The sequence below is a fragment of the Sorex araneus genome, chromosome 3, assembly GCF_027595985.1.
Source record: "Sorex araneus isolate mSorAra2 chromosome 3, mSorAra2.pri, whole genome shotgun sequence".
NCBI lineage: Eukaryota > Metazoa > Chordata > Mammalia > Eulipotyphla > Soricidae > Sorex > Sorex araneus.
The window spans coordinates 149,534,562-149,554,453 of record NC_073304.1 but is presented as its reverse complement, the minus strand read 5'-3'; the positions used below and the strand labels follow the sequence as shown (position 1 = coordinate 149,554,453).

The following is a 19,892-nucleotide window of genomic DNA, read 5'->3' as shown; positions in this document are numbered from 1 at the left end:
GCAGGTAGGATGTTTGCCTTGTACACAGCTGACCCAGGTTTGATCTCCAGCATCCTATATGGTCCCCCAAGCACTGCCAGAAGTGATCCTGGAATGTAGAGGCAGGAATAAGCCCTGAGCACATCTGTTTGGCCCCACAAATACACAAACAAACAAACAAACTGGCTTCTTCCCTTATCAGAGTAAAAGCCAAAGTCTTTTGTTGTTGCTGTTGTTAAATATAGGAGTGCTGCTATTTATTCAGTCACTGATTAAGCTGAATTGGGCATGAACTCCACATCACTTTTTAAATTTTTTTAATTGAATATCTGTGATAGACCATTACCAAGCTGTTCATAATTGGGTTTCAGTCATACAGTGGTCCAGCACCCATCCCTCCACCAGTGCACATTTCCCACAACCAATGAATGTCCCGTTTCCCTACTACCACCCAACAACACCCCACTGCCCATCCCAACCTCCCTCTACGGGAGGTACTCTCCTTCTTGTGCTCTCTTGCTCTCTCTCTCTCTCTCTCTCTCTCTCTCTCTCTCCTTCCCTCCCTCCCTCTCCTTTTGTGCATTATGTTTTTCAATACAAGTGCTAAGAAGTCATGGTGTTTGTTCAGGGTATTCAGTATTTTTATTGGGACAGTAAAGCTGGGGAAATGTTTCAATTCAGTGGCCACTTTGGGGTATGGGATGTGACTGATGAGGCTTCTGGAAATATAGGCAGTTGGGGGAGGTAGCCCATCCCAACCCCAAGGAAGCCTGGAGATTTCAGTCACAACACCCACATACCTGAATTTTCAGCAGATTTTATATTGGTGAGGTCCGTCCTGAGACGGTGAATTCAGACTGGAGGTATGGTGGTGATTTTGAATTATGGAAGCAAGCTTGAGTGGGCACCAGGCCAATCTACCCCCCTCCAGTTTACCCTGGTGTGTTCAGCTATGTGTGGGTCCAAGATTAACTGCAGCTTTTGATCTCTTTCAAGATTTATTTATAGCTCACTGAAGCAAGGCCAGTAGTAGAGCTTACAGGGTGGTACTGGAATTGGTGTGGGAGTGACTCCCAGTGCTTCTTAGGAGTATTGGAAGTGCAGGGAGGTAGCCCATCCTACCTTCATGAAAGCCTGAAGATTTCAGTCACAAAACCCGCATGCCCGAATTTTCAGCAGATTATATCTTGGTGAGGTCTGTCCTGAGACAGTGGAGTCAGGCTTGAGGTATGGCGGTCAAAGTCTTAACAAATATCTGTAAGATTCCATCTCATCTTTCCCAGGCCCATTACCTCTGAGTTTACAGAACTCCAGTCCTTCTTTATGCTGATTCAACCCCCAAAGATCTTCTGCTATTGTTACCCCAATTGGCTGTTTAACTAACTTGCTCATCTTCTTCAAGTTGTTGCTTAAAAATAATTTTCTACTGCAAAGCCAGTTCAGAAAATAGCTTGCCAAAAGCTTATAGACTCAAATATCTATTATCATGACTTAATAATCCTATGTATGTATTCAGGAGAATTAAAAACTTGAACATGAATGTTCACAGCAACTTTTTTCATAATAGTCATCACATGGGGGATATCATGGTGGTAGAGTATTTGACTGCATCATAGTCAATCACTGGACACAATTTATATGTTAATCAAGTGTATTATAAAGAAATTGCATTATAGTTATACAATGAAACACTAACCAGCCATAAACAGGAAAGAACTACTGGCACAAAAATAGCACTGCACTGTAGCACTGTCGTCCTGTTGTTCATCGATTTGCTTAAGCAGGCACCAGTAACATCTCCATTGTGAGACTTGTTATTGTTTGGCATATCGAATAAGCCACGGGGAGCTTGCCAGGCTCTGCCATGCGGGTGGGATACTCTCAGTAGCTTGCCGGGCTCTCCGGGAGGGACGGAGGAATCAAACCTGGTCAGCCATGTGCAAGGCAAATGCTCTACCCGCTGTGCTATCACTCCAGTCCTGGCACAAAAATATATGAATTAAACAAACCTCAAAAGTTTGTGGTTCCAAGTAAAAGAAACCAGACACCAGAACCTACACCATATGATTCCATTAAATAAAATTCTATAAAAGACAAAGTTATTAACATAAAAGAGAAAGATAATTTTCTGAAGACAGAGGTTTAAAATAATTATTATTAATGAGATAGATGCCAACAGTTTTTGGTGATAGAAAGGTTTCACAACTGTACTATGGGGGTATACATTTGTTAAAATTTACCAGACTCAGGACTGAAGCAATAGTACACCAGGAAGGGCACTTGTCTTGCACACAACTGATTGGGGTTTGATCCTCAGCATCCCAAATGGTCCCCCAAGCCCTCCAGGAGTGATCCCTGAGTGAAGCCAGGAGTAACCTCTGAGCATAGCCCACTGTGGCCCAACATCTCCATAGCCCCACCCCGCAAATTACCAGACTCAGGGCCAGAGAGATAGTACAGCAGGTAGGGTGCTTGCCTTTCACATGATTGACTTAAATTTCAGCCCCAGCACCATAGATGATCTCCCAAGCCCTCATGAATGACCCCTGAGCACAGAGCCAGAGCAAGCCCTGAACATAGCTGTGGGTGGCCCTAAACAAACAAAAAACAGATTTAGCAAACTGTACCCATTATGAAGTTCATTTTTAACAAAAAGTATGAAAAGAAAGCTTGCTTGATAAAAAAGTGGCAATGCAAACACCCAAATGCAAAGGGTGAGTAAGAGCTCAGACACAGACCATCAATCTGAGAAGCTTTCATTGCCTCAGAGGACTATAAATGTCGTAAATATAAAATGCAGGAAGGAACCTTCTTTCATTGCTCATTCTCATATTTATTTCCCATTTCATTCCTCTCTACAAAGCACATGGGAAGTCTGTATAGTGCACAGAGTGGTCCTTCCCCTGAGTATGGGCAGGACATGACATCAAAGGTGATATCATGTCATTCCCATAACTATATTAAGTTTAAGACTGTCTTGCTTTCAAGAAGTGTGCCTCTACTTTTTCACACCTGTGAACTGGATCATGCCCTACATGCCATTTCACAGACTGACGATAATAACAAAGGTGGTAGGCCAATAGCTTATGACCTTTCTACACTTGTGGCCCAGCGCCAGTGGATAAGTAATTGAAGAACACTGCTCTGTGACTCTCCTTGGTGAACTGACAATGGCCCCATGGTGGGGAGGGGGAAATCCCGTATGAGAGGGAGCAATAGGTGATGTCAATAAACCTCAGGAAAATGTTAGGTAACCTTCAATAAGGAGTCAGGAACTCCCTACAACCATGAGGAACTTTAACCTGCCAACACCCTGAGTGAATTCAGAAGTAGATTCTTTCCTTGTCAAGTCTCCAAATAAATATTCAGCCTGGAAAATATCTTGGTTGTAGCCAAGAAAAACCTAAGTAGTAACTATCTCATAGTGATTCAATAAAATAAATTTAAAAAAATAAAAATAAATAAAAAAAAGAAACTAAAAAAAGAAAACTCAGCTGACCTTTGCTTGGGCTGTTGACACACACAAATTTGTGAGATAATAAGTGTGGTATTCTCTGTAACCACTTTCTAAATATGGCCTTCCCTCCCGCTCTTCTGTTCTGCACTCTGTTCTCCTCTCTTACTCTCTCTTTATTTATTTTTAACCCTTTGATATGATTTCATTATATATTTGTGTATATATATAAAATATATGTATGTAGGGCTGGAGTGATAGCACAGTGGGTAGGGCATTTGCCTTGCACGCCACTAACCCAGGTTCGACTCCTCCACCCCTCTCAGAGAGCCCAGCAAGCTACCAAGAGTATCCCCCCGCACAGCAGAGCCTGGAAAGCTCCCCATGGTGCATAAGATATGCCAAAAACAGTAACAAGTCTCACAATGGAGATGTTACTGGTGCCCACTCAAGCAAACTGATGAGCAACGGGATGACAGTGATGATGACATATACATATACACACATACATACTTGTGAGATTTCTGGATCAGATAGATTTTCTTAGAATGTTTTCCTTCTTTAAAACATTTTTTTTCTATACCCAGTGGTGCTCAGAACTTACTCCCACTGACCTCTGTGCTTGGGGATCACTCCTCAGGACTCAAGGGCCCATATGGGATGCTGGGGATCAAATCCTGGTTGATCACATGTAAGGTAAGTGCCCTTCATAGTGCACTAGTACTATAACCCTTGATTTTTAATTTTTTGATGAACCTTTATAGTGGCCAAGGAAGTTTCCATTCCCTTCAGCTGTGCTTTCTTTGGCTTGTCTCTTGCCTGACCCCTTAAAGCCCTTTCCCCTGGGTGGATTTACTACTTTTCAACATTCTACATATTTTATTTATTTGTAATTGTTATTCATAATATGTCTCCTCATGCTAGAATGCAAATTCTATTAGAGTAAGAATGTTATCTGTTTTGTTCGTTGATCTATATTCCAACCACTTGTAATATATATAGTACTTGGAACACAGTACACAATTAGTAGCACTGTAGCACTGTCATCCCATTGCTCATCAATTTGCTTGGGCGGGCACCAATAACATCTCCATTGTGAGACTTGTTATTGTTTTTGGCATATTGAGTACACCATGGGTAGCTTGCCAGGCTCTGCAGTGTGGGTGAGATATTCTCAATAGCATCCGGGGTTCCCCGAAAGGGATGGAGGAATCAAACCCAGGTCGGCCTCATGCAAGGCAAACAACCTACCTGCTATGCTATCGCTCCAGCCCACACAATCAGTAATTATGTTTAAGTAAATAAGGCTAATGCCCTCCTCACTATAAGGCAAGTACCCTACCTACTGTACTACTATTCTGGTCACTGACTTTTAATCCAAATACTTAGGATTAAACTATTTTCAGCTTCCTTATTCTGTCTCAACTGAGACAGAGCATAACTAAATTGTATCTTATATTGAGACTTCTGACTCAGTTCTTCCCAAAATTAAACATTCCATTTACATTGCCCTTTTCTCATAAGTCTTTTTTCTAATTTTCTATTTTTAAAGTTTTGCTTGAATATTTTCCAGTTTTCTTTTTAAAGTCTGGAATTTCAAACCAGAAACACCACATCTGACAGGGCAGTATACTGGAATACAAAAAGTCAATACTTATTATAGTCCACAAGGTAATTTTTTTCACCTGCTTCGAAAAAAGAATTAGGTCAGTGCTACCTCCTACTGCAGAAGTGAGACAAGGCTAACAATTTCTTTCTGTCCCAATCTTGGTGAAAGCTGCTGTGGTACTGTAGCACTGTCATAGCACTATTGTCCCGTTGTTCATCAATTTTCTCAAGCAGGCACCAGTAATGTCTCCATTGTGAGACTTGTTACTGTTTTTGGCATATCGAATATGCCGAGGGTAGCTTGCCAGGCTCTGCCGTGTGGGCGAGATACTCTTGGTAGTTTGCCAGGTTCTCCGAGAAGGACAAAGGAATGGAACCTGGGTCGGCCGTGTACAAGACAAACGCCCTAAACTTAATATCATTTTATTAGAGCCCTTTGGTCAGAGCTTAGTACAATGTAGATTCAGTCACTACAAAACATCAGTTGCATTAGATAGAGCCACTAACTAAATTTTAAAGAATGCTTCACTGTCTTACTAGCTGAATTACTATGCCACATAGAAATAAGATCCTGTAGAAAAATGGGAACACAAGATCAACTTTATAGTTGTGTGTTGGGATTTTTTTTAAAGTGTCATTCATAATACTGTAAGTAGTAAACACAAAGTGACTTCTTTCTCCACAGAGTTTCATGGCAGACATTTGCTATCATCAAAGAGAGGATTTGGTCTCGCCTTGCACATGAAGACATGGACTGTGGAGGAAGAGAGACTGTGGGACAAAGAAGGGCAGTGAAGACTAAAGACTGGGAGGAATACTGAATACCATAAGGAGGTCTAGAAAATTCTGGAAACTGGTACCTCAGAATAGATAGGTATCCTCAGGACCATTTATTATTTTCTTATCTTCTATTAAGATCTTGGGCAAAAGTGACAGGACCCTCACACTGTGAGGACAGGAAGCATCATAGAAAGAAGGGAGAGAGAAGAGGAAGCTGGCCCAAATGAGGGTGAGGAAGCCTAAAGAGGACAGTAGTTCTGGGGCTGGAGCAATAGCACAGCGGGTAGGGTGTTTGCCTTGCACACAGTCAACCCAGGTTCAATTCCCAGCATCCTATATGATCCCCTGAGCACTGCCAGGAGTATTTCCTGAGTGCAGAACCAGGAGTGACCCCTGTGCATAGCTGAGTGTGACCCAAAGAGCAAAAAACTAAAATAAAATAAATAAGAGGATGGTTCTACCTACTATCACCACCTCCCACCAACGCATTCAGACAAGCCCCCTTGTATGGCATCTGCCTACCCCAGCTCTCCACAGTCGAAGGAGTCCAACCACCTCTGCTCAGTGGTTGTCAGGGAACTTCAGCTCCTACTAGCCTGACTTCTCTGGATTTTCTAAAGTTCAATCTCCCAGAAGGGGTTGGAGAGAAAGGACGGGACAGGAGAAAGGCTTTTCTGGGCCCTGGAAATCCACGTCCTTCATTTATTTTTGTTCTGGGAAGATAATTACATCCATTTCTGGACTCAGGAGTTTGGGGCTGAGGGAAAACAACACACTTTTTCATCAGCTGGGCTGGGACAGGTGGGCAAAACTACACTTACATTCAGTTACCAGCTTGACTGTTGGTAACCCAGACTGTACTTGTGAGAAATATTTCTAAGGAAAACAGCCATCATTGCCCTAGAGAGGAGCTCTAAAGCCTAGCAAGGAAAACTGTCCTGAGTGGATTTGCCTTCTTCTGGCTGTCAGCGGCACCAAGACTCAGTAGAACTCGAGGCCGGGGTCTTGCGGTGGGCAGCCTCCCCTCACTGCAGTGGGTATCCTTGGGCTCCTGGGAATCTTCCTCCCTTCATGGCAGCAAGGAGCTTGCCCACAGGTCTGAGATGCACTAGTGCCCAAGAAGGCAGCCTGAACCATTCACTCACTCTCAGCTCCAAGCCAAGTTCACAAACAACAGGAATGGTAACTGCTCCTCAGTGCAAAGTCTGTTCTGAAGTTGCCTGGCAGAAGGCCAGTGCCTGTTCCTTAGCTCTCCACAGAGCAGGGAACGGCATGTGCCCTGACTGCTTGCTCTCTAGCGTGTGGGTGGGTGAGCTGCTCTTTGACAGGATAGGGGGGGCCTGCTTCCAACCTGCACCAGCCTTCAGGGGGTGCCTGGTCTCTGCGCGACAGAGCCTCCTTCCCTGGGAGGCAGAACCTGCTTCGATGAAATAGCAAAGGCCAGAGCAAAACAGAGACAAAAAAATCTTCACCATGGTTTTGGGGACCATTTTAGTGAAACTCCTAGAGAAGGAGTGTTTAGGCCAAAGAATCGTCTCCCTTGGCTGCAGTCTCTGGATTGCAGAACCATTTATCTGTGAAGCGCTCGAGCTCCTGCTCTGTGTATTCTATTTTAGCTTAATAACACAAAGGGGAAGAAAATCTAAACTTCTGACAAGTACAAAAATTCCTTGAGCTTTTGCTGAAGAAGAAGTCATTGCAAGTGCTTAGGTAGGTGACAAGGACTCTACTTTCGATTTGGCCATTATTTTGCTGTGTGACCTTAGGCATACTGCTTTGCCAATCTGGGCCTCAGTCTCATTTTAAAATTTGTTTATGTATTTAATTTTTGATTGGGGGGCACACCCAGAAATTCTCAGGGATTACTCCTGGCTCTGCACTCAGGAATTACTTCTGACAGTGCTCAGGGGACCATATGGCATGCCAGAAATTAAACCCAGATCAACCATGTGCAAGGCAAACGCTCTACCTGTTATACTATCATTTTCTATCATTTTCTATACTATAAATATATAGTCATATTTATATTTTTAAAACAAAGTATTTATTAGAAAAATCTAAGTAAAAGGCATTTAGGAATGTTTATACTATTTTTACAAAATTCCTGTAAGTTTTAAATTATTTTAAAATTAAAATAAGAAAGCTTCCTGAGGGCTGGAACAATAGTACAGTGTGTAGAGCAGATGTATTGCATGCTACCCACCCAGGTTCAATGCCCAGCACCCTATATGGTCCCCTAAGCCTGCCAGAAGTGATCTCTGAGTGTAAAGCACCTGAGCACCACTGGATATGTATCAAACTCCTTCCCTCACCACCATAAAACAAAAGTAGAGGATATAGATTATTTCCAGTATCCTCTTTGTTCTAAACTTTCTATCCTGGGTTCTTATTCCTGTTTATCTCCCTGCTGGTGAATATCTATCTATAAGATATCTAGATATACAACAAAGTAGAATTTTATCCCCTCCTTATCCATAGACATATGTTGCTTAGTGCATAACAAACTCTTTTTCTGCTCCTAAAACATCTTATACCTTGAGTAAAATTAAATTATCCAAAAACATATGGGAAACACTCCATCCATATCTGCTTATCTCTGCAAAACAATTTAAATTCACCCAGAAGGAAGAGGCTTTCACTTACTGGAAGCCCACCCATGCTTACAGAATCTGTTTTCTCCTTGCAACCAAGCTAAATTTAACTCTAACTACCTGATAGCACCACTCAATTTTCCTGACACTGGCTGGCAGTTCTAAAGCTATTTCAGTGTTGCTGGCACCTCCCCTGCTGAGAAGAGATCAGAAGAGCTGAGAGACTGGGAGAGCGAAGCTATAACTAAGTAGGGTGAGAGAGTCTGCAGAGATAGCCCAGAAGCCACCACATCAGAGCTGGGAGCGATTTCAGTACTAATTCCAACCCTCTTGTATGATACATTAAAAAATATACAAACAGGGGCTGGAGTGGTAGCACAGCGGGTAGGGCGTTTGCCTTGCACGTGGCCGACCCGGGTTTGATTCCCAGCATCCCATATGGTCCCCTGAGCACTGCCAGGGGTGATTTCTGAGTGTAGAGCCAGGAGTAACCCTTGTGCATTGCCAGGTGTGACCCAAAAAGCAATATATATATACAAACAAACAAAAAGTTACAGATAATGTGACTTGTCTTAGGAGCTTGCAATCTTGTTGATTCTTTCTCCTCCATCCTCACACCCCGCATCAAACACCAAGTTCTGGAGATATTTTACCTTCAAAATATTTTGCAAATGAGTCTCCCAACTCTCTCCCTGGAGCCACAGCTCTCTCATTGGCCCTCATTACCTTCTTTTTGGTCATGTTCTGACTTTCTGCCTTTTCCCCTTGAATTTTTCTCCATCTGTAGCCAGAGGAATAAAGTTTGTTCACATCTACCGAAAGCCCATCAAATGGCTTCTTATCATCCTCAGGATAAAGTCTACAAGCTTTGAAATTGCACAAAGGATCATGCCCTGCATACTCGCCAGCCTCATACTTGCCTAAAATTAAATTTAGCAACAAAAACCCACTTTGAATTCTCCCCACATGTACCATGTGGTTGTGGTTTCTTGCCCCTAAGATTTTCACCCCACATCCATTAACTGACTAATGTTTCCCTTTGAAGACAGCGCTCAAAGGCATCTCCTCAAAGAATTCCTTGCAGATTTTCTTTCCATCTACTCCAATTAGTTGGGTTAGCAATGCCTCAGGGGTTCTCTAATACTTTACAGGTATCTTTGTAATTGCTTATTATCACACTCTATCACTAATGTTCTATTCTTCTTTGAAGTCCCCAACTTCTAGTACAGTTACTGGAATATATTAGGTAGCCAATTAACATTTGTTAATTAGTGCAAGGATATATCCCGGTCTTCATCATATGTCACAATTTACCTATTCCATCTCATCTTACTTCCAGCACAAATCCTCAATAAGACAAGGTAGCCATACTCATGACTGGAAGGCTCACACACAATGTGTTTTCATGCCTCTGTACTCTAATATCATGCTGTTTCTTCTGTTTGAAATACTTCATTTCGGTGTGTTTTACCTTTTATGGTTGCATTCAAGGAGTAAAGAGATAGCAGAGGGTTTAATGTGCATACTTTACATGCAGTTGACCCTACTCAATAGCCAGCATTCCATAGCCCCCAGCACCACTGGGTGACCCTGGAGGCCCCCTGAGCACCACTGAGTTGGTCTGGGTAACCCCCAGTACCACACGGCCCTGGAAGCACCTGGTTCTCAGGCCCTAGCATTGACCCATTCGCCGGGTTAGATCAGAATCACTGGGAGGGGCTTCTAGGCCTCTGGGCACTGTGACAAAGTTCCTCCCCCAACAAAAAAAAGGACCCAATTAAAATTCATACAGCTAGAACTTTCCTGGTAAATTCTTTTCCCATTCATCTTGGTATAATATAACCCTCTGGGTAGGCCTTATTTAAATTTAAATTTATTTGTAAATATTTTCTTCATGGTTGTCTAGCAAAATAGTTGGCATATGGTAGCTAGAGAGTGGATGTTTGAATTAATGAATATCTGTGGAAAACTATGATGTATTACAGTGATAATGCAAATTATGAAAACATTTAAAACAGGGATTTAAAATGCCTACCCTTTTACTATAGCCTGCTACATGTGTCAGTGTGGAAACCTGTATGTGTATAACAAATAGGAAGTGGTCACTTTGTATTAAGTTCAAATAAAATTATAAATTACATCAATTAATTTGAGAAATAAAGTAGATTAGAATTCAATTGGGCTCTAAAATGCATAGAAATTCCCTACTTCCACTCTAAAAAGATGAGAAAGTGAACAAGTCTGGCTTAGAGAATCACATAGGGCTGAAAATGAGGAGTTAGCACACACAGTTCACAAAAACGTGAGCACATACAGAATGTGTACATAGCAGGCTTCCAGAGATGGGTTTAAGCTCTTTGATCAAAGAAATCCTTCATTCTCTCTGCATTTATACTTCCTTCCTGCTATACACATTCTTAAAAGGTATCCACTGTTAAAAGAGTCAGCTGTTCTCTGAGAGGAAATTATCCACTCTATAACAGTGGCCACAATAGCCACTTCAGACTGATCTGAAGAGGAACAAAATCTCCAGTGCATATCTCCAGATATGAGGTACAGTAAAAGTCTTTCACACTTACATAATATCTAGTAGGCACTGAAACATGTTTACGGGGACTAGTGATATAATATAGGAGTCAAAGTCTTCCACACAGGTTGACCCTGGTTGATCCCCTGAGCATCACCAAGAGTCATCCCTGACCACAGAGCAAGGAGTAAGGCCCTGAGCACTGCTGGATATAGCCCCCAAAGGAATGCATTTGTGCATTTGTGTATGTGTGTGTGTGCACACACACATGTGTGCACCATATATGCACCATATATACTTACAGTAGGAGAAAAGTGCAAGGCAAGGAGTTCATGATCTCATTCTAGGAAACTAGCCAAAACCATAATAGCTAGAAAAAGTAGATTTAGAATTCAGGTTTTCTACAATATGAACGATTCTCAAAAAACTAGAGGTTGAGCTCCCATTTGACCCAGCAATACCACTGCTGGGAATATATCCCAGAGAGGCAAAAAAGTATAATCGAAATGGCATATGCACATGTATGTTCATCGCAGCACTGTTTACAATAGCCAGAATCTGGAAAAAACCTGAGTGCCCTAGAACAGATGACTGGTTGAAGAAACTTTGGTACATCTATACAATGGAATACTATGCAGCTGTTAGAAAGAATGAGGTCATGACGTTTGCATATAAGTGGATCAGCATGGAAAGTATTATGCTAAGTGAAATGAGTCAGAAAGAGAGAGACAGACATAGAAAGATTGCACTCATCTGTGGAATACAGAATAATAGACTATAGGACTAACACCCAAGAATAGTAGAAATAAGTACCAGGGGGTTGTCTCCATGGCTTGGAGGCTGGTCTCTCATTCTGGACAACTCAGAGAAGGGAACACCAAGTAAAATGTGGTTGGAGATCATGTGGGGGAAAGATGATGCAGGCCCAATATAGACTAGAGACTGAACACAATGGCCACTCAACACCTTTATTGCAAACCACAACACCTAATCAGAGAGAGAGAACAAAAGGGAATACCCTGCCATAGTGGCAGTGTGGGGTGGGGGGAGACAGGACTGGGGAGGGGGGAGGGATGTTGGGTTTACTGGTGGTGGAGAATGGGCACTGGTGAAGGGATGGGTTATCGAACTATGTATGGGGGAAACATGAGCACAAAAATGTATAAATCTGTAACTGTACCCTCACGTTGACTCACTAATTAAAAATAAACTATTAATTAAAAAAAATAAAAGACAGTACAGAGCACAGGGAACTTGCCTGCTCTGCTCACATCGGACTCAATTTAGATCCCTCAACAACCCATCTGGTTCCCAAAGCTGGATCAGGAGTGATCCCTGAGCACACGGCCAGGAGTAAGATTCAAGCACTGCCCAGTGAGTTCCCAAAAAAAAATGAAACAAAAAGAATGGCTATAAAGACAATTGTGATATTTATGTATATTTACCATAATAAATGTGTATTTACCATAATAAAGGACTGAAATAATAAAAAAAAAAAGAATTCAGGTTTTCTAACTGAATCTAAAACTTATGTCCCTGTATCCTGCTGTCACTGTCACTGTCATCCCGTTGCTCATCAATTTGTTCGAGCGGGCACCAGTCTCTTATTGTAGACTTATTGTTACTGTTGTTGGCATATCCAATACACCACGGGTAGTTTGCCAGGCTCTGCCGTGTGGGCGCGGGCGTGATACTCTCGGTAGATTGCCGGGCTCTTCGAGAAGTGGGGGGAGGAATCGAACATGGGTCAGCCACGTGAAAGGCGAACGCCCTATCACTGTGCTATCGCTCCAGCCCTTGTATCCTGCTAGCTCTCAAAAATACTTTTCTTTGTGTGTAGCTTTGAGTTGGTTCAAGGTAAGTGTCCTACAGTATAAAGCTTACTGGCATTCCTGGAACTTCACAGAACTTTTGAGTACTTACTGGGCTCAAAAAGTTCTCTTATATATTTCTATTCATTATATTGTCAAAAGCTTAAAGATTTTACAATTGCATTAAAATTTATGTTTGGCACACAGTGTTACTGTATCACGTTCACCAAGTACCAATGCCCTCCATCACTGTCGAGGCTCCTTCTTATCTGTGCCCTCTCCCCCCACCATGTCACCTCCCCTTGCTCCACCTCTTCTTGGTAGCCTCATTCAGAACACAGTTATCAGACTGTGTTCGTTTCACTGGACATCATCTCTTCCTTTACTTTGTTTATATTCCACAAATGATTCAGATCACCTGGTATTTTCCTTTTTTCTCCTGATGTATCTTTGCTTACATGAATATATTTTTAAAGTTCCCATTATGGGGCTATAAGATAGTACAGGCATCAGGGCATATGTCTAGTATGTATCTAACCAAGGTTCAAATCTGGGTACCACATGGTCCCTCCAGCACTACACGGTATGGCCTGGCGGGGTAGCCCGGGTAACCAACAGGTCTGCAGAGTCCCAGCAGTGTTACATCCTTGGGCTTTCGCATTGAACCGATATCCAGATTTGGCTGACCTTTCTAGCAAGGTCCCTGACCTCTTGAGCACTGCTTGGGAGACCCCTCCTCAAAAGAAGTTCCTATGAGGTGCATTCTCTGATGCTGACGCAAAAGTTGTGCTAGGCTCTCTCTCGCCCCATCTCTCTGATTCTTCTTACATCTTTCAAAGCAAAACTACTTTTTAAAGTTTCCATCAAAGTTAAAAAAACTGGGAACTGTGTGTTGTTGGATGTTAATTTACTGTGTATGTAAACTTACTGATAATTTAAAAGTATATACCAAAATATCAAATGAAGCAGTATGTTGCTTCTCTGAAACAAATATGGTTACATGCCAATCAATTATATCTCAATTTTTAAAGTTATGCCTTTGAGGAAAAGCACCAGAACTAAACCAAGATAAACTGCATAGTATTAAACCAAGATTATAAAAATGTTGAGTTATAATCATCTGTCATAACACTAAGGATAGCTTTTATGAAAGCAAAGCCCCTTGGGTGTTTGTCACACAGCAGAAAATATCATGAATTCCAGGGTTGGGACTATTTCTGGTGACAGCACATTCAGTATCATGAGAAGATGAAAGATTAGCTAATCAGCAATAATGAGGGGTGTGCCAAGTTGCCACCCAGAAATTATTTGCCAAAGCAGCTGCAGTGCAGAAATGCTAACCCAGCGACCTCCCTCAGGACAGGCCCTCTCTCTGGGAGCCCCTAACCGCATTTTCCTACTTTTTTGCTCCCAATTCTGGAGCAGAATATGTAATATAAGGATCGCCTTTTCCATGCTTTATACTTTCAAAATTGTCTTCACCAAAAACAAAAAAAAGAACAGTAAAACTGAACTTACAACTGATATTTGCTACCAAAAGGGGGCGATGGGACTGGATTGTGTAGGAACCATTTATCTGCAGAGGGTGGCAGTCTTCTCTGTGTTTTGTTTGGTCCTTCATTTCTCCTTTGGGGTGGGCAACCATTATTTCATTCTGACTTTTTCCCCAGGCCATAAGATTTTGTTTTTCAGTTTCTTCTGGGATCTTTGAAAAGTTTCTCTGCAACTACTACTGCTTCTGCTTTAGCAACTTTCTCTTTTCTCAGCAAGGATGATCTCAGGGAAGCAGAAAAAATGTCATGTAGAGGAAAATCTGTAAGTTCCAGGATGCATCTTGGATACTTTCTTTGTTCAGCTGAGAATTCGCACCTAAACTCTTTAATCCAACATCACTCAGCATTTTTTAAGCACATGCAGTAAAAATATTTATCCCTTTCAGGCTATTGATCCTGTGTTCAGTAGTCCTAGGAACACTTACTGACTCACCAATGTAATGACAGAATGTCACACAAAGGGCCACAGAGCAATAGTACACTGGGGAAGTATTTGTCTTGCATGTAGCTGACCTGGAATTGATTCCTGGCATCCCATAGGGTCCCCAAAGCACTGCCAGGAGTAATTCCTAAGTGCAGAACCAGGAGTAACCCCTGTGCATAGTCGGCTGTAACCCAGAGAGACAAAAAAATAAGTCACACACTGCTACTGGACACTGGCATCCTTTAGAAACTTGCTGGCTTTTTAGGATAGTGGGGTCACTCCTGGAAGTTTCAGGGAATCATATAAAATGCCAGGAATCTAACCCAGATCAGCCACATGCAAAACCAGTGCCTTACCCACTGTACTATTTCTCTGGCCCCAAGGATAGTGGTTTTTCACAAATATGCCTTGCTGCACTAGACAATTTCACAAACGTTCTTAAAATGAGCATGAAGAATTAAATCTCTTCACTCACTGATCTGTAGGATGTTCTGGGTGAGGGGATTAGCACACCATTTTAAGATCACCTACAGTCACTTGTTATCTTTAATTACTGACAAAAACTAGACTTTAAATATGCAACATGAAAGTAACCAGTCTAGTAGAATCAATTTTTTTGGTAGGAGAACATATATAATGCCAGAGATTTAACCTTGACTATCTTACTCACCTATCACTCTGGCCACTCATAGAACCAATTTTTATGATAATTTGATACTAGTTTATTAACGACTTCTAATAGCCTTGGTTCTCCCTCTTAGAGAATCTGACAAGCTACCACGAGTCGATTATTCTACAGGAGAGCCTTGCAAGCTCCCCATGGCATATTCATATCCCAAATACAGTAAAAGATATATACATACCTCTTGGAGAGCCCGGCAAGCTACCAAGAATATCCCGCCCGCATGGCAGAACCTGGCAAGCTACCCATGGAGTATCCGATATGCCAAAAACAGTAGCGATAGGTCTCATTCCCCTTACCCTGAAAGAGCCTCCAATTGTTGGGAAAGACGAGTAAGAAGAGGCTGCTAAAATCCCAGGGCTGAGTGTAATAGAGATGTTATTGGTGCCCGCTCGAGTAAATCGATGAACAATGGGATGACAGTGGTACAGTTTATTAGCCCATGGATTTTAAGATGTTTTTGTTTTGGGAGCCATAACCAGCAATGCTCAGGGGTTACTCCTGGCTCTGAACTCAAAATTATTCCTAGTGGTACTTTGGGAACCATATGGGATGCTGGGGATCAAACCCGGTCAGCTGCATGCAAGGCAAGCTCCCTACCCACTATACTATCTTTTTTTTTTTTTTGGCTTTTTTCAGTCACATACAGCAATGCTCAGGTTTTACACCTTGCTCTGCACTCAGGAATTACTCCTGGCTTTGCTCAGGGGACCATATTGGATGTTGGGGATTGATCATGGGTCAGCAGCATGCAAGACAAACACCCTAACCGCTATACTATCACTCCAGCCCTATTCTATCTTTTGAGAGCCAAGATTATTACTTAATTCTCTGGACAACTTGAAAAAGAGAAAATGTTTAACTCATTTTACTTTCTTTGAAGTCTATGCCTATAGATGTTGACTCTCTAGTTTTTACAATGTTTCTTACAATTAAACACCCTGCAGTTTCCTTTACAATTAAGAATTATATCAATATTAGTCTCTCCAACAATCAAATGAAGGACGACTTACTACTTAGAGAATGAAAAAATCCTCCCTCCACTCCTTTTCTCCTAAAATTTTGGAGTCATCAGTACAATACTTGATTGTCTCTCACTAAGGTACTCTGAGGTACCTGCAAAATCAGAAATGCATACAATGATAAAAAATAAATGCTTGTAGTACCCTAATTATTATTGGTACAAACTCGGGTATAATCTAAGGTTTTTAATAGATTTAAGGAAAAGGTTCCTTCTAACTTCAATGGAAAAAATCAAGAGGACTGGAAAGATAACTCAAAGGGCTAGAGTGCATGTTTTGCATACTGAAGCCCCAGTGTGGATCAGCTATTTCACATGATCTCCCAAACTTCACCAGGAGTGGTCCCTGAGTGCCACCAGGTATACCTCTGTCCCTGAATTACAAGAAAAAGATTTTGCTTGAGCGGGTACCAGTAATGTCTCTATTGTGAGACTTGTTGTTACTGTTTTTGGCATATTGAATATGCCACGGATAGCTTGCCAGGCTCTGCCATGCGGCCAGGATACTCTCAGCAGCTTGCCAGGCTCTCCGAGAGGGATGGAGAAATCTACCCCAGGTAGGCCACATGCAAGGCAAACGCCCTACCCGCTGTGCTATTGCTCCAGTCCGCAAGAAAAAGAAGTCAAGCTAAATTTGGTAAGTGAACAAAGCTCTAAATTCTCATCTGAACTAGCCAGACTTGCCATGTGATGCACTGCATATCGTCCTTGATATCACTTTACCAAGTGCTGCTAATTGAGAGTTCTAACATTGTGGAGTCACAAGACTAATAAAGATAAGTGAAAGACATTCATGGGACAATCCGAAGAGTTAAGCTTCAGGATTGAGAAAGTGGCCCAGCGCTACAGCACATGTCTTGTTTGCATAAGGTCTGAGGTTGATCCGTGACATTCTTCCTCGCAGGTAACAACAGCAAAGAGATCCCTTTCTCATCTTTTCTTACTTTATTTAAACATCATGGTTTACAAAGTTGTTGACAATATAGTTGTTACGGCTTTTGATGTTCCAACACCAATACCATCACCTGACCATTGTTCCTACACCATTATTCCTATTTTCCCAACCACCCCCCCACCCAAGTCTGCCCCCTTAGGAGCATACAGTAATTTTTTTATATTGCTTGTTATAACCAAATGGCTAGAGGAATAATCAAATATGCCTCAGTAAAAGAAAATTTGTTAAAATTGTTATGTCTGAATTAATTGCTTGGGTCTCACAGACACCTGTTATTTCTCTGATCCAAGGTCTTATCTAACAGTCTGTAGTACTTGCCAATCTTCATCTCAAAAGGTCAAGGGACACCGAGATAATGATATTTTCTGTCTTGATATAGACAGCTGGAGATTTAGGATCTTTGATAAAGTGAGGTGACCGTCTCTGGGTTCTTCAAGTCACTAGGGTTTTGCTTATCCTGACACCGCAAAGCTTGAGGAAACCAAGCTTGAGGAAACCCTTAGTTAGAAGGTTTGATCCATATAACCTGTAGTCTGATGTTATTTACCAAGATGCTCTTTCATTTCATCGTCAACTCAGCCACCTCCCTCCAACCTCCCCGTCCACCCCCACCTCTCAGCCATCAATAAAAACTTTCCCCCGACACTTCCTTCTCCCTCCTACCCAACCTCATGTCAACTACTGCTCTATCAGAATACCAGACTCCCAAGCCATTCCTAATACTAACCATGGCTGAAATTCTCTTAAAGATTCACCCAAATAATCATCTTCAAAAGCAAACATGAATTTCTTGAGGAACAGGAGGTGCATCTTCAGTTATTCCCCACAGTATCATTCCCTGCTCACCTTGAGGCAGGGCTAGAAGGAAACCATGCAACCTGCAAACCATCACTTTCAAAGTCACCTCTGCAGGGGCTGGTGATAGCACAGTGGGTACACTTGCTTTGTACCCATTGTACTGACCCACTTATTTAGTACACTTGCTTTGCACACAACCAACCCAGGTTCAATCCCCAGCATCCCATATAATCTTCCGGCACTACCAGATGTAAACCCTAAGTGCAGAGCCAGGAGTAACCCCTGAGCATTGCCAAAAAGACAAACAAACCAGTCATCTCAGAAACCTATTATGGATACAAACGGCCCAATTCCTCCTGTTGCTAAATCAGAATGGGATGGGGTGTGGGAGGAACAAAAATCTGCATTTTAAACAAGTCCCCAGTGTGACAGCTACACCAGAGTCTCTGATTTAGTCCAGGTCCCTCTCTCTGCAAAGAAGCAAAGTAGAAAACAGGGACAAAGAGGTAGAAATGTGTCGCCAATGCCACTCTGCAGACCTGGAGTAGAACCCTCCCCCCTTGTTGATGTATTAGCACAGCTGGGGCAGGAAGACCCAGCCCCTGCCGGCAAGGCAAGGGGACGTCCCCTGCACTCACCCGCTTGTAGATGTCTTCCTGGCTGACTTCATACTTCTGCTGCATGCGCTCCTCCAAGAAGTAGATGCGCAGCTTGAGGCTGAAGTTCTCCTTCTTCAGGTCATTGAGGTGCTGGGACAGAGTGCGATATCCATTAGACATGGTGGGCAACCCATGGGGAGGAGCCTGCCCAGACGCCCCCTCACCCCCGGAACATGGTGCGGCTGCACCCCGACATAAGCAAGCTGTCTGGGGCGCGCTGAGGCTACGGCGACATGCTGTTGCTCTCCAGGACCTGGTCCTGCTGCTCTGGGTCCTGGAGCTCAGTGCACTTTCCTTTTTTACCCGGGGAAAGTATTTGTGGAATCCCTGACAGAGGAACATGCTGCGTGAACGCAGACACAAGTGGCGTAACCTGACTCCAGACTGGGCCCGGGCAGCCGCCCCAGCCTCCCTGGCCCAACTGGGGAGAGTCAACAGCTTCTGGGAAAGGAGAGAGGACTGACCTTCCAGAAGATTCCAGGAAGTGGGCAAGGGATATAAGTCAAGGTGAGATTGTCAAAAAAGAGAAAGAAAGGAGGTGGGGTGTGGGGTCTGTGCCATGGAGTCACCCAATAAAACCCAAAGAATATAGGTAGGAGCCCCAAAGAAGCTCTAGAGAGTTGCGCACAAAATGGTGAATACATGTCAAGGATCCCCCTTCAGCGATGAGCAAATCCTAAGTAAATCCAAAGGAGTCCCTAGTTCCTTTTGACCCTGAAGATCTCATCTCTAATCAGTCCCTTCCCATTCTCTCAGGACCTCCTGGCTACAAGTGTTAAATAAATAGGCTTTATTATCATGCATTTCTTTTATATTCCAGAATCTCCACAGAGGAAGGAACAATCTTAGAGTATTATAAAATCTATGAAAACTCTCTTTAACTCATTACCCCAGCTCATACACACACACACACACACATAAAAAAAAAAAAAAAAAAAAAAAAAAAAAAACAGGGTCTAAGGTTGTCAGCTTGGAGCCCAGAGATTTCTGTCGGTCTCTGGCTCTTAACTCTGGCACCAGGCACTCACAACCAGATACTGCTCCTAAAGC

At 42.6% G+C, this 19,892-nt stretch overlaps 1 protein-coding gene across 11 annotated transcripts in view; it reads right to left on the bottom strand.

Annotated features, from left to right (window-relative positions):
* Window positions 1-19,892, bottom strand: part of PDE4DIPP2 (myomegalin) — a 241,916-nt gene that overhangs the window by 133,722 nt on the left and 88,302 nt on the right. For all 11 annotated transcript variants that reach the window (XM_055129953.1, XM_055129962.1, XM_055129961.1 and 8 more), the window contains exon 4: window positions 18,822-18,932. In XM_055129953.1, coding sequence (XP_054985928.1) covers window positions 18,822-18,932 — 111 coding nt within the window. The remainder of the gene's footprint in view (window positions 1-18,821; window positions 18,933-19,892) is intronic.